Below are 15,068 nucleotides of genomic sequence, written 5' to 3'. Positions count from 1 at the left end.
AGAACAGCTGATCTCTGACAGACTGCAGCTCCACAACCTGGATAAAGAAATATGAATATTAGAATGTGTCCTCCTGTTGTTGTGGATCGTCATCATATCAACACAGACTCTCAACATGCTGCTGACCTCAGTCCAGTCTGTGACCTGAAGATAAAAAATATCAGATCAGACATGTTGGACCATTGTTTCATTCATCAGCTTCTTCTCTGTGTGTTGGTCACTGAGCAGGTTTGTGTAATTAAACACTGTTTAAAGTAGGGATGGCTCCTGATGTCACTTCCTGTTTGTTTCTATACTCATCAACTGTCCAACGTGTTTCAATAAGAATGTGTCTTATTTTGAAAACCTGAGGAGGACGAGTGCTCGGCCTCAGTCCACATGTTATTTACTGACACTTTCTTAGTGATCAGGAGCAGGTGAGTGCAGGTGAATGGAGTTGATGAGGTGGACGTGACTGACAGGCTGGGTGAGTGACAGATGACTGAGGGACAGTGAGCAGAGCAGAACTGAGACAATTTAAATAAATAATGACCCAATAAGAAAGAAAGTCTGAAAAGTGAAGAAGGATTTAAGGACCTCAGAGTCTCCAGTCGACAGTTTGGACTCTCCAGTCCAGAACACAGCAGCTTCACTCCTGAATCCTGCAGGTAGTTGTCACTCAGATCCAGTTCTCTCAGATGTGAGGGGTCTGACTTCAGAGCTGAGGCCACAACTTCATAGTGAGTCTCTGAGAGTTCACAACGATAGAGTCTGTAATTAAAGAAAATATAAAATCTATGAGAATTAAATCAGAAAACACAACATTCATACAAAACGTGATCATGTGACCCTCACCCTGGTAAATCCCCTCACTCCTCAAGAGAATCCTTTCAGATTTGGTTCAAGCGTTCATTCAGACTAACAGAGGAACTCATTAGATTCAGGTGGTCAGAGGTCAAAGGTCAAGGTCACAAAGCATGTTATGGCCTCTTGAACATGATATCTCAAGTCTGTCTTCAGGGAATTTCTTCACATTTTGACATGTCAGGAACCTGGAGGGACGGCACTGCACTGGTTGGTGGTTGAGGACAAACGCAGAGTGGGAACTCTGGTTTGACAAGAAAGAAGAATAAACTATATTTCCTGCTTCTTCAGTTTAAAGGAACCGTCAGTGATCGTCTCCTCACACTGTGCTAGCTGTTTGATTAGATATATCAAACAGATATATAAATATGTATCTATCTTTATATATATATATATATATATAGATAGATACAGTATATACAACAACCTCCCTTGGACCCCACATGGTCGTTTGTCTGAACCATCAAACTCCAGCACAGTGATCACATTGGATTTCACTCTCCACATCTGATCTAGTTGTTCTCATATGTACATGAGAACAATGAGAATGTATATGTACATATTAATAATAACTTTATCAAACACAAACACACACACACACACACACACACACACACACACACACACACACACACACACACACACACACACACACACACACTGATTGAACATGTTATTGATCATGTCTGGACTCACAGAGCCTTCCTGCAGTTCCTCACAGCTGGGATCAGTCTCCATCGACCCTGGTCTGATGTGTTGAACTTCTCCAGGTCCAACTCATCCAGAACCTCCTCTGACATCTGCAGCATGTAGGCCAGAGCTGAGCAGTGGATCTCAGAAAGTCTCTCCTTTGATCTGTTCTCTGACGTCAGGAACTGTTTCATCTGCTGATGAACTGAGTGGTCGTTCATCTCAGTCAGACAGTGGAAGATGTTGATGCTTCTGTCAGGAGAAATGTCATCACTCTTTATCTCCTTCAGGTTGTTGATGACTCTCTGGATGATCTCTGGATTGTTCTCTGGATTGTTCCCTGTCCAACCCAGCAGCCACACTGAGACTCTCTGGATGATATTTGGATTGTTCCCTGTCCAACCCAGCAGGCCTCCTAAGACTCTCTGGATGATATTTGGATTGTTCTCTGGATTGTTCCCTGTCCAACCCAGCAGCCACACTGAGACTCTCTGGATTATATTTGGATTGTTCCCTGTCCGACCCAGCAGGCCTCCTAAGACTCTCTGGTTGGACTCCAGACTGAGGCCGTGAAGGAAGCGAACAAACAGGTCCAGATGACCATTTGTACTGGTGAGGGATTTCCTCATGGTTCTCTTCAGGAGGTCATCCAGGGAGAAGGTACTGTCTGTGTTCCCATATGTTCCCAAGAAGTTGTTGAGTTCTTCTGTGTTCCTCTTGGTGTAACAGTGGAACATGTAGACTGCAGCCAGAAACTCCTGAACGCTCAGATGAACAAAGCAGTAGACTGATTTCTGGAAGATCTCACACTCTCTTCTGAAGATCTCAGTACAAACTCCTGAGTACACCGAGGCCTCTGTGACATTAAGACCACACTGCTCCAGGTCTTCTTGGTAGAACATGATGTTTCCTTCCTCCAGATGTTTAAGTGCCAGCCTCCCCAGCTTCAGGAGAACGTCCCTGTCAGCCTCCGTCAGCTGCTGTGGAGTCGTCTCATGTCCCTCACCGTACTTGTTGTTCTTCCTCTTTGTCTGAACCAGCAGGAAGTGTGAGTACAGGTCAGTCAGGGTCTTGGGCAGCTCTCCTCTCTGGTCTGTGGTCAACATGTGCTCCAGAACTGTAGCACTGATCCAGCAGAAGACTGGGATTTGACACATGATGTGGAGGCTCCTGGACGTCTTGATGTGTGAGATGATTCTGCTGCACAGCTCTTCATCACTGAATCTCCTCCTGAAGTACTCCTCCTTCTGGGCCTCAGTGAAGCCTCGTACTTCTGTGACCCTGTCAACACATGCAGGAGGGATCTGATTGGCCGCCGCAGGTCTGGAGGTTATCCAGACGAGAGCCGAGGGAAGCAGATTCCCCCGGATGAGGTTTGTCAGCAGCACGTTGACTGATGACCTCTGTGTGACCTCAGACACAAGCTCCCTGTGGTTGAAGTCCAGAGAAGGTCTGCTTTCATCCAGGCCGTCAAAGATGAACAAAGGTTTACAGACAGCGAGCGTCTCTGCAGTGAGCTTCTGTAACGCTGGATGGAAAACATGGAGCAGCGTGAGAAGACTGAGCTGCTGGTCCTTCACCAGGTTCAGCTCCCTGAACGAAAGCACAGCCAGCAGACCCACATCCTGGTTTTCTAAACCCTCTGCCCAGTCCAGAGTGAACTTCTGCACCGAGAAGGTTTTTCCAACGCCAGCGACGCCGTTGGTCAGGACGACTCTGATGCTGCTCTGCTGGTCAGTGGAGGCTTTAAAGATGTCGTGGACCTTGATGGGAGTGTCCTGGAGGATCTTCCTCTTGGAAGCCGTCTCAAGCTGCCTCACCTCATGTTGAGTATTAACCTCTTCACTCTGTCCCTCTGTGATGTAGAGCTCAGTGTAGATCCTGTTGAGGAGGGTTCTACTTCCTGTTTCATCACTTCCTTCAGTCACATGTTCACATCTCCTCCTCACACTGAGCTTATGTTCATCTAAAACCTCCTGCAGACCACGATCTGCTGAAAGACAAGAAACAATGTGAGAGACAGAGAATCTGAGAATCTGCTGATTGTTTTCATCAGATACAGAAAAACTACAGAAAATAAAAGCTTTTTAACTTTGTGCTTTTCTAACGATGTTAAATGTTGATGCTGTATGAAGGAACAAAATAAAACCACATGTGCTGTTGTCAGAAGTGAAGACATCAGCAGACACATGTACAGTGCTGCTCTGACCGGCTGTCTGACCTCCAGCTCCTGTTCTGGATCTTTGTCCACACTGGGGACAGGAGGAGTCTCCTGAAGAACCAGACTGGTCCCAGTATGAGGTGATGCACTGTCTGCAGAACCAGTGTCCACAGCTGGTGGAGACTGGATCCTTCAGGACGTCCTGACACGAAGCACAGCAGGACGACTGCTCCTCCTCAGAAACATGACTCCTCTTCCTCTCTCTGTGAAGACATGTCCTGATAACTCACATGTCACAGTCACAGGTTGTCATCACTTCTGTCAAGGAGGTTTTGTTTTCACCCAGTATGTTTGTGTGTTGGTTGGTTCGTTAGTGGGATTATAAAAAACAACAGATTACCAGTAAACTTGGTGGAAGGTTGTGGTCTGTGAACCAGATCGGGGGGGGGGGGGGGGGTCCTCTTTCACAGACATGTTCAGAGGACTGATGTTTACCAGTGTGTGGAATTTGGTGCAGATCCAAATCAAAATGAGTCTCTAGTGGATTTCAAAGTGGTTTCATAAGGAGCGTGTTGGTTCTTGGTGGAGGTCTGAGCTCTTTGAGTGATTCTGAGAGATTAGTCACCAACTTCAATGAAGCTGTGTCCTAATGCAGGGGCCACACTAGAGGAAACTAGATCCTCTTCAGAGCAGGTCCCAGTAGAAACAGTCTCTTACTCTGTGGGTGAGGGTCCAGGTTCTTTACTGAAGACTGGAGGTTCTCTCATGGACCAGTCACTCTTCAGAGACAGACAGCTGGACCCTGGAGACTCTGCTCTCAGTCTCTGGTCCGGACCTCTGCAAACACAAACATGTTTTTATTCAGAACACATCATTCACTGGTTCATTCTCTGAGGATTCAGTTTGGAGCTTCACATGTTTGTAGCAGGTCTCTTACTTTGTGTGTGAGGGTCCAACTTGCTCTGAAGTGTCCTCGTCCATGTTGCACCGGCTGCGGCTCAGTTGTGGTTCAGGCCACGCTGCTCTTCTAGATATTCAAGTTCTGGTCTATTTCCTCTGGTTCTGCGCTCAGTTTACAGCAGAACACAGTGAAATGATCTTTCACACCAGTTTCAATGTTTATCTGCTGAAAACGTCACAAACACAAATATTTGCAACACTTCCTGTACCCTACCCATTTCAAAATAAAAGCACTCCAGCTTTTCTGTCGACTGAGTCAATTTATTAATTATTAAATGTTTTATTTTGAAATAGATACAGGACTTCTTAAACACAAGGAAACACAGTGATCACATCAGAAACCTCAGGAAGGCAGGAGTTACATTAAAAATAAAAAACTTCAGGTGAAGGACAATAGTCTTACTAATAATCTCTCTCTCTCTCTCTCTTTCTCTCTCTCTCTCTCTCTCTCTCTCTCTCTCTCTCTCTCTCTCTCTCTAGCATTTCCGGATCTACACCAATCAACTACATTAAAGTTAATGAATACAAGCTTGTAAAAGTTCATGTGACCTTCAACCCCCGGCCACTAAGAGAAGGAAACTCAACATCTAGAATCTTGTTCACGTCATAAAGGCTGGAAATGAATTACAGAACTTTATAGACAGTAACACTGAGAGCACATCAGTCAGCAGCTTGAAGCAGCCTCTGTATCTTCACTCAGTTCTATGGCTTTGTGCCCAAATGAAGGTCAAACACAAGCTCTTCAACTTTATATTCACTTTAAAACTCACACAAAACCAGTATGAAGTTATATGTGTGTGTGTGTGTGTGTGTGTGTGTGTGTGTGTGTGTGTGTGTGTGTGTACCTGGCTCTGCAGGACGATGTCCCCCACACCTCAGATAGTGAGTCCAGAGCTTTACTGGGATCCACAGTGAAGACTCTCCACTGGTTGGTGACCACTGCTGTAACGTATGATGGTGAAAACACGTTGTGTTATTAAACACTTGATGAACAGATGAAGATAAAAAGTGAAGCTGTGAGTTAACTCTGTTAATTAGTCCTTTGAAGGCTCTTTGATCCAGACCTGCTGTTCACATCTGTCTCTGGGATCCGATCACATGACGTCTGTCACCAGGTGTGAACTGACAAACTTAGAGTCATGTGATCAGCAGACGGATGTTAACAGCAGGTGTGAGAGTGAGACAGTGAAACTTTCAGAAAGTTGTGTTCACACTCACCTGCTCACTTTCCTTCCTTCTGCTCGTCCAGGTGAAAATGGAGTCTGACCGCTCCCTGTTCTCATGCTGCTCTTCCCTGTGGAACCAGTTCACTCTTGATTCCACCCAGTTCAAAGTCCAGTTCATACCCGTGAAGAACTGGTTCAAAGTTCATGTTTTATTGTGATGTTATGATGTAGATAACAAACTTATGATCATGTATTTAGTTAATAATGGACGGTCCGGGATCATGAATCCAGATCTTCACTTTCACACTGAGTCCTGACTGGGAGCGTCTACTGGGACTGAGCCGTACAATGTGATTCATCATGATGTTTAAATGAGCCTCAGAAACTCTGGAGTCAAACACGTCTTCATCATGTGAACACGATGAAGACGTGTTTCCTTGAGATCGGTCTGATCCGTCATGTCACATTTATACAGTCCAGTCCCAGTGTTGGTTTATAGATCTATAGAAATACAGCTGCATTGTGATGCTTCATTTGAACGTTGTGTATTTCAAAAACTTGACCAAAGCCTTGATCATCTTTTCATTGGATTTATTTGACATGTAAGTTGTCATTTAGTGTTTTATTCACATACAGTATAAAACAATTTGATCTCAAATCTTATTGGAGAATCGTGACATTAAAAAACAGTTGTTATTTGCTTCAATGAAAAACACACATTTGTTTAAGTATAAACACAAAATACTAAACCCTCACACATGAAGGAAGGAAACCATAGAAAATAGAGTTCTTTAATTTACATCATCGTTATTAATAATTTCATGTGTGTGTCTCCACTCAGGCCTTTAATCCACCCACTGTAGTAAGTATGAGGTCTAGATCTCATCAGTGTAGATCAGCAATACATAAATACATGTAGAACAACTACAAGTTTACATGAGGCAGAGAGAGAGAGGGGGAGAGGGGGCAGAGAGAGAGAGAGAGAGGGGGAGAGAGAGAGTGAGAGAGGGAGGGAGAGAGAGAGAGAGACTTTTGACTTTTAAGTTAACCTTTATTTAAATCATTTCATGAAATAAACGTAATAAATTACACTTTGATCATATCACATTTTACACAAGAAAACTACATGTCACACACCCACACTGAATTTAAAAATGAAGGACCAGTGAGCCGTCCTCCTCTATTGAACATAGAACCCCTACTGGGATGTAAAAGCTTCCAGGTTACTGGTCAGGCTGTAGAAGGCGTGTTCTATTTTCATGTGAGTTGCTACCAAGCCTTTAAAACACTTCACCACATCTGTCCACTCTTCACCCAACATCTGTTTAGCCAAACAGGAAGTTAACCAGGACGAGCATTTCAAACAGGAAGTTAACCAGTGCGATAGTTTCTCTGTTTCTTTTTTTGTATTTAGGCCCAAAAAACAAAAAAGGGAGAGAAAAGTTCCCTCAGCCAGTGCTGAACCAGACCAGAAGAAAGTCACGAGGCGACGCTGCACATCCTTAACCAGACCTGGAGGGGGCACCAACAAAATAAGTCTGTGCCAAAGAGACGAGGCGACCAAGTTATTCACTATCAGAACTCTCCCCCTGTAGGACAGATAAGGTAGCAACCATTTCCATTTGGACAACTTTGCTTCCACCTTTTCCAGTCCCCCCTCCCAGTTCTGCCTCTGAAAGTATCACTCCCTAGATGGACTCCTAGAACCTTCAATCCTTTCCTTCCCCACCGGATATTTCCAGGAAGACCAGGCTCAGTCCCCGGGCTCCACTGCCCCATTAAAAACCCCTCACTCTTCTCCCAGTCTTTATATACAGTCATTGATTGTTTTTATACAATATATTTATTTCAATGTGTTTAACTTTGTGTGGAACTAAATCAATTTGTGACGTGAATCCAGGAACTTTAAGATCATAAACAAACATATACACAGAATGTGGTTCTACACACATGGAGACACACTGAGGGCAAAAAGGTGGACAATAATAAAGACAAACTTAAACACACTGTATGAGTCTTTATAGAGGGTTTATATATTCTGCTTGTGTTGTGTCATTTCAATAAACACATTCTTCATGTAAATAAACACAATCGGGGCAGGAAGGTTGCTGGTTTGAATCTGGTTCAGATGGGGTCTTCCTGTGTGGAGTCTGCATGTTCTCCCCGTGTTTTAGGGGTTGTGTAGATTGGAGACTACACACAAGCTACTGCTGCTTCAGCCTCTGGATCCTCAGGACACAGCTCAGCCTCCGTCCACACACACTGTCCTCTTCACACTCAGCTCCACTAAGACCAGTCCCACCTGTTGAGAGAAGAAGACATCAGTGTCACAGAGACTCACTTCATCAGCTGTGAGTCGGTGATGCAGCTCATCCAGTAGAAAGAGCAGCAGGGACTTCAGTCCTGTTCAGAGGTGGAGCAGCTTCCTCTCTGCTTCATGTTCACGTGTTGGAATGAACACGCTAAGAGCTCAGTGTGTGTCCTCTGCATGTCAAAGTGCAGAGTGGACACCTGAGAGGTGGATTTACTGCTGTTACAGGTGAAGCCATGTTTCACTGTGTGTTGATGAACATCTGCTTCTGACAAACTGGGACCAGAGTAGACAGATGGACCTCAGCAGAGGTTCTGCTCTGTATAAAGAGCTCCTGGTTACCATGTGATGAGGAGAGGCTTCAGTCCCACTGATCTCAGAGCTGTGACAAAGATCCACCTGATCAGTTCTTCACTGATGAAGTGAGAGGACAAACTGTCTCACTAACTCTGAAGACACACTGACTCTGAGGACACACACTGTCTCACTGACTCTGAGGACACACACTGACTCTGAGGACTCACACTTTCTCTGAGGACACACACTGTCTCACTGACTCTGAGGACACACACTGTCTAACTATCTCTGAAGACATACTGACTCTGAGGACACACACTGTATCTGAGGACACACACTGTCTCATTGAGTCTGAGGACACACACTGTCTCTGAGGACACACACATGGACATGTCTCCAGGAAGCTGACTGAGGTCATCTGGGGCCGGTATTTCAAAATGATCCGACAGGATTAATCCACCTGGATTGGATTAAATCCTGATCAGATCCTAAAAACGGGTATTTCAAAGCAAATCTGATCCTGAAGATTCAGATTCAGATTTGGCAATCCAATCCTGCCTTTGATCCGGATTAAAAGCTGCTGTTGAGTATTTCAAAACTTAAGTGGGAAATCTGGATCAGTTTGATCCTAAAAATCAGGATCACCCTGATCCCACCTCAGAGGTGGATTTGAGGGAGATTACATGTTAAAATTTGAACAGTTGAAGTGTAACTGCTCCCAAAGTTCTTTGTTTAATACAACTAAGCTTCACTGCTGTTTGATCAATGTTTATTTCCTTTTCACGTTCCTTTTTTTTTTTCTGCAAACATGCACGCTGTTCACTGCAATGCTTTAACAAATCGGCGTCAGAAGTGCAACACAGAATAAACATTACACTACTGCGTGTAAGTGACATTACAAACTCCAATTAACAAGGAATTATGAAGGAAAAACAATGTGATTTATTAAACAAACAGTGTTAAACTATGCAGTATACATTTCAGTCTTTTAACTGCTTTTCCAGCAACTGAATTCTTAACTTCACTTCTTCTTGTTTAAGAAGTGTTAGTTTGATTTGTTCATTTGTTAGAATTATTTGTCTCTGTCAAATGTTTTTATTCACATGCATTCAGCACACACACTTAATTTTCATAGCCAAAGCTCAAAAAGTAATGCCATTTGGAGCAAGTCTGTGCAAGTCTCTTCCCACAGACATCTGTAAAGAAAATCTAATATTAAGGTTTTAGGGCTGTCCCCTTTGTTAACAACTGTTTCCTAAAAAGATATGTACAACACATTTTAAAATCTACACACAATGCCTTGCGAGTGAATGCATTCAAATGGACTGTGGACCGCGACATACAGACGCTAGCCTATTTACTAGCTTGTTAGCTCCTTAACACAGGAGTCAATGGAGCAGCGTTAGCTCGCATTAGCGCGAACTCTGCTTAATTAGAGATCGCCGAGCTCTTCTTTCAACTTTGTGCTGATTTACATAATTGGTTAACTCAATATAATGATTGCCTTTCATCTAGTCTGAGGACGCATCAACACTGGCTAAGATTATACTTTAATTCAGAGACAATAGTTGAGCTAGCTTCTCCTTTTTCTGTAAAATGTTGGCTCCATTTCCTGTTTCCTGTCTGTGATCCAGGGGGCGGGACGGATTTGGACATCCCAATCTGCCGGTATCAGGATCACTCTGATCCAATCCAGCAAAGTTTTGAAATACCGGGATAGATCAGGTTGATCCGTGGCTGAGGACAGGGGGATTTGGTTATCCGGATCATTCTGATCTGGATTACAAGTTTTGAAATACCGGCCCCTGGTGTTTTGGTGACAGGATGAGTCTGGAGACATTGAGATGTTCTGGGTGAGTTAGAGATCAACTGAACCAACCAGACGTTGATTTAAACTTCCCTTATCCGTCCCTTTAAGGAGAGTGTGCACCACACAACAGTGGAGAGTCACTGTGGTCAGTGGGCGGAGCTTCTATACGGGTTGATCTCCAACTTAACCTGGAGCAGGTTAGCTGTTCATCAGAAGTTACCATGGTGATTGACCTCGTTAAGAAGTGGACGAGCTTCGTAGAACTGAAAAAACTAAACCTGAAGTTAACCTGATAACCACAAATCCTGCTTGGTAGCACAGACCCTGGATCTGTGATACTGACTGTGTTTAGTAAAATACTGATGAAAGCAGCGTGGACTGACTCCAACCATCTACTGACCTCAGAGTCTCCAGTCGACAGGTTGGACTCTGCTGTAGATCAAACAGCTCCTTCACTCCTGAGTCCTTCAGCCTGTTGTCCCTCAGATCCAGTTCTCTCAGATGAGAGGGGTTTGACCTCAGAGCTGAAGCCAGAGAAGAACAGCTGATCTCTGACAGTCTGCACCACTCCAACCTGGATAAAGAATAAAACTTAACTGTAAATTAAACTGAGTTCATGTGTGAAAATAACAGACACATATTCATGTCAGCACAGACTCATAACATGGAAGATAAATATGAAATCAGACATGTTGGACTGAAAACGAGTCCTGATTCAGAACAAATAGATTATTTGGACCCGGTCTCTGTCCTGCAGATCGGTTTAGGAAATCCAGAACTAAACTCAGTGTTTTTAACAAGTAGCTGAATATTTAAAATGTCACAGATTAATTAATGAATGGATTCAAGTTATGTATGAAGAGGAATTATGATAAATTAGAATGAAATGATAAATTATGTATAATTGCGTTTTTATAGATATGAGATCTACAAAAGTCAGTCAGTGAACTGACCTCAGAGTCTCCAGTCGACAGGTTGAACTCTGTAGAAAACCACACAGCTCCTTCACTCCTGAGTCCAGCAGGTCATTGTTACTCAGATCCAGTTCTCTCAGATGAGAGGGGTTTGACCTCAGAGCTGAAGCCAGAGAAGAACAGCTGATCTCTGACAGACTGCAGTCCTCCAACCTGGATAAAGAAATATGAATATTAGAATGTGTCCTCCTGTTGTTGTGGATCGTCATCATGTCAACACAGACTCTCAACATGCTGCTGACCTCAGTCCAGTCTGTGACCTGAAGATAAATATCAGATCAGACATGTTGGACCATTGTTTCATTCATCAGGTTCTTCTCTGTGTGTTGGTCACTGAGCAGGTTTGTGTAATTAAACACTGTTTAAAGTAGGGATGGCTCCTGACAGTCACTTCCTGTTTGTTTCTATACTTATCAACTGTCCAACGTGTTTCAATAAGAATGTGTCTTATTTTGAAAACCTGAGGAGGACGAGTGCTCGGCCTCAGTCCACATGTTATTTACTGACACTTTCTTAGTGATCAGGAGCAGGTGAGTGCAGGTGAATGGAGTTGATGAGGTGGACGTGACTGACAGGCTGGGTGAGTGACAGATGACTGAGGGACAGTGAGCAGAGCAGAACTGAGACAATTTAAATAAATAATGACCCAATAAGAAAGAAAGTCTGAAAAGTGAAGAAGGATTGAAGGACCTCAGAGTCTCCAGTCGACAGTTTGGACTCTCCAGTCCAGAACACAGCAGCTTTACTGCTGAATCCTGCAGCCAGTTGTGACTCAGATCCAGTTCTCTCAGATGTGAGGGGTCTGACTTCAGAGCTGAGGCCACGACTTCACAGTGAGTCTCTGAGAGTCGACAACCATGGAGTCTGTAATTAAAGAAAATATCAAATCTGTGAGAATTAAATCAGAAAACACAACATTCATACAAAACGTGATCATGTGACCCTCACCCTGGTAAATCCCCTCTTTGTTAAAAACTCCTCAAGAGAATCCTTTCAGATTTGGTTCAAGCGTTCATTCAGACTAACAGAGGAACTCACTAGATGCAGGAGGGCAAAGGTCAAAGGTCAAGGTCACAGAACATGTTCATGGCCTCTTGAACATGATATCTCAAGTCTGTCTTCAGGGGATTTCTTCACATTTTGACTCAAAGAGAAACTGATTTGATTTCAGTGGTCAAAGGTCAAAGGTCACAGTGACCTCATATTGTTGTGAAGTCAACATGTCAGGAACCTGGAGGGACGGAGACTGCACTGGTTGGTGGTGGAGGACAAACACAGAGTGGGAACTCTGGTTTTACAAGAAAGAAGAATAAACTATATTTCCTGCTTCTTCAGTTTAAAGGAACCGTCAGTGATTCTCATCCAAACACTGAGTCAGTGATCGTCTCCTCACACTGTGCTAGCTGTTTGATTAGATATATCAAACAGATATATATATATATATAAATATATATGCAGTGATACATATATATATATTAGAGCTGTGAAAAACAACGCGTTAACGCGTTATGATTAAATTACAGGATGAATTCGTAAAAAAATTTTTTAACACATTTAACGCATGCGCAGAAGGACCTTCCAAAATACCCACATTTCCGCCCAATCTGCACTAGTCGCCGCTCTAATGCAGTCAGACGGCAGCTGCCATTCAAACAAACAAACAACACCTTCTGGATGGGAAGATCGTTCTCCAAAAAAAACAAAGATGGAACATTCAATAAAACCAAGGTGATATGCACACTCTGCGGGAAGACGTTCTTGTTTCACCGTAGCAAAGCCGCTTAAAGTACCACCTCAACGCGAAGCATGCGTTGGTCCGCGAGGGACGTTCAAGTGGAATCCGCCAAACCAGACTCACTCGCAGGAAACATTGTGCAAAAGAAGCGGTCAGCTTTACTGTCAGAGAATGTGAACAAGTTAGTTTGCCTCACCAACTGGCTAAAGACCGAGTAGCTAAGAGGGCCTTTAGAGGCATTAGATTGTGCCCTGGTGTGGTTAATGGTTGTTTGAAAAAAATAGAAAAATTTTCAACCATACTATAAAAAGAATGGCTAAGAAACCCACATAATTTCTGTTTGATTTAAAAAGAAAAGAAAAAAGTTTTATTCAACCATACAATGGCTTAGAAGCCCGAATTCTGTTTAGGATGAATGTTCCATATGGAATAGCAAAGATAACTGCTAAAGAACTGCTGAGTTGCAGCACTATTGTTTTGTTTATTTATGAATAAAAAAAGAAAACATGTTAAATGTATATATGTCTTTTGTCATAAATCTTTTTGTTCTCACAAAAATATACAGAGAAAATCGGTAAGGTGAAACCTGTGATTAATTTGATTAAAATGTTTAATCATTTCACAGCCCTAATATATCTATATATATATATCTATATATATATATCTATATATATATATATATAAATATTGTTGGGACATGGTTTTTGTGCAAACCACAGGCATCCTTTCAGTCAAACTTGAAAAAAACATGCCGCATGTGCTGGAGTGGACTCAATCCCCCAAGATGCCACAGGTTCCATTGATCTTAGAAAGTCAAGGAACTCAGTCTCCCAGAGGATGTAACAGGATGCTGCATGTCCTGGGGTCTGGGCAATGTCACACAAAGGTGTCAAGAACCACCAGGGTCAACTCCTATTGGTCACTCTGGTCCAAGACCTGTGAGGTCACCGGGGCCAATATAAGGAGAGGTCTCCCCAAAATCGTCCTCTCTTCTCTCATCCCTACAAGGACGGAAGGCTGCTACAGCCTCTCTCTCCTACATCGCCAAGGGGGGGGCCTGGCTGATCCAGCTTCCTTCTCTTTCCATCCACCCACCGAGGACAGCAGGGCTTTCCAGCCGTTTCTCCTGCATTGCTGAGGAGAGGGCCTGGCTGCCCCAGCCTAATCTTCTCTTCCCACCAGAATCAGAATCAGAATCAGAATCAGAAGTATTTTATTGCCAAGTAGGTTTACACCTACAAGGAATTTGCTCTGGTAATTGGTGCTTACAATTAACATAGAAACATAAAAACGCAATAAATACAACATACATAGGAAAGCAATGAAAAATAGAAAACCAGTATATATTTACTCACTGTTTACTTCTTATTTACTCACTTATTTCCAATATCTATACAAAGTAACATTTATTTCGACATAAACATTTCTGAATAAAAATATATAAAAGATAAAAGATGTAAAAAGTGATATGCAAAATGCAAAACAGTAAACAGTGTGTATAGTATAATATGATGTAATGTGTTAATTTAACACATCCTAAAGGTGTGGGGGCGGAATAAAAGTCTGAGTCAGGTGGGGGTCCCGGGCCTTGTTTATGAGGCCAACTGCAGCCGGGAAGAAGCTGGTCTTGTGGCGGGAGGTTTTGGTCCTGATGGACCGCAGCCTCCTGCCCGAGGGAAGAACCTCAAAGAGTTTGTGACCCGGGTGGGAGGGATCAGCCACAATCTTGCCTGCCCGCCTCAGGGTCCTAGAGGCAAACAGGTCCTGTAGAGATGGCAGATTGCAGCCGATCACCTTCTCAGCAGAACGGATGATCCGCTGCAGCCTCCTTTTGTCGTTGGCAGTGGCAGCAGCGAACCAGATGGAGATGGAGGAGGTGAGGATGGACTCGATGATGCAGGTGTAGAAGTGCACCATCATTGTCTTTGGCAGGTTGAATTTCTTCAGCTGCCGCAGGAAGTACATCCTCTGCTGACCTCTTTTGGTGATGGAGCTGATGTTCAGCTCCCACTTGAGGTCCTGGGAGATGATGGTGCCCAGGCAGCGGAAGGACTCCGCAGTGACGACTGGGGCGTCTCTCAGGGTGATGGGGGTGGGTGGGGCTGGGTTCCTTCTGAAGTC

General features: G+C 43.6%; 1 protein-coding gene across 2 annotated transcripts in view; it reads right to left on the bottom strand.

The window, feature by feature from the left end:
• Window positions 1–15,068, bottom strand: part of LOC128443883 (NACHT, LRR and PYD domains-containing protein 12-like) — a 101,169-nt gene that overhangs the window by 73,305 nt on the left and 12,796 nt on the right. For both annotated transcript variants that reach the window (XM_053426085.1, XM_053426086.1), the window contains exons 7-9: window positions 11,903–12,076; window positions 11,192–11,365; window positions 10,639–10,812 (exon numbers count right to left, since the gene is read on the bottom strand). In XM_053426085.1, the coding sequence (XP_053282060.1) occupies window positions 10,639–10,812; window positions 11,192–11,365; window positions 11,903–12,076 (522 nt within the window). The remainder of the gene's footprint in view (window positions 1–10,638; window positions 10,813–11,191; window positions 11,366–11,902; window positions 12,077–15,068) is intronic.

The sequence above is a fragment of the Pleuronectes platessa genome, chromosome 7 (genome assembly GCF_947347685.1).
Source record: "Pleuronectes platessa chromosome 7, fPlePla1.1, whole genome shotgun sequence".
Classification (NCBI taxonomy): Eukaryota; Metazoa; Chordata; class Actinopteri; order Pleuronectiformes; family Pleuronectidae; genus Pleuronectes; species Pleuronectes platessa.
The sequence above is the reverse complement of the archived record's forward strand: the minus strand, read 5'-3'. Positions and strand labels throughout refer to the sequence as shown.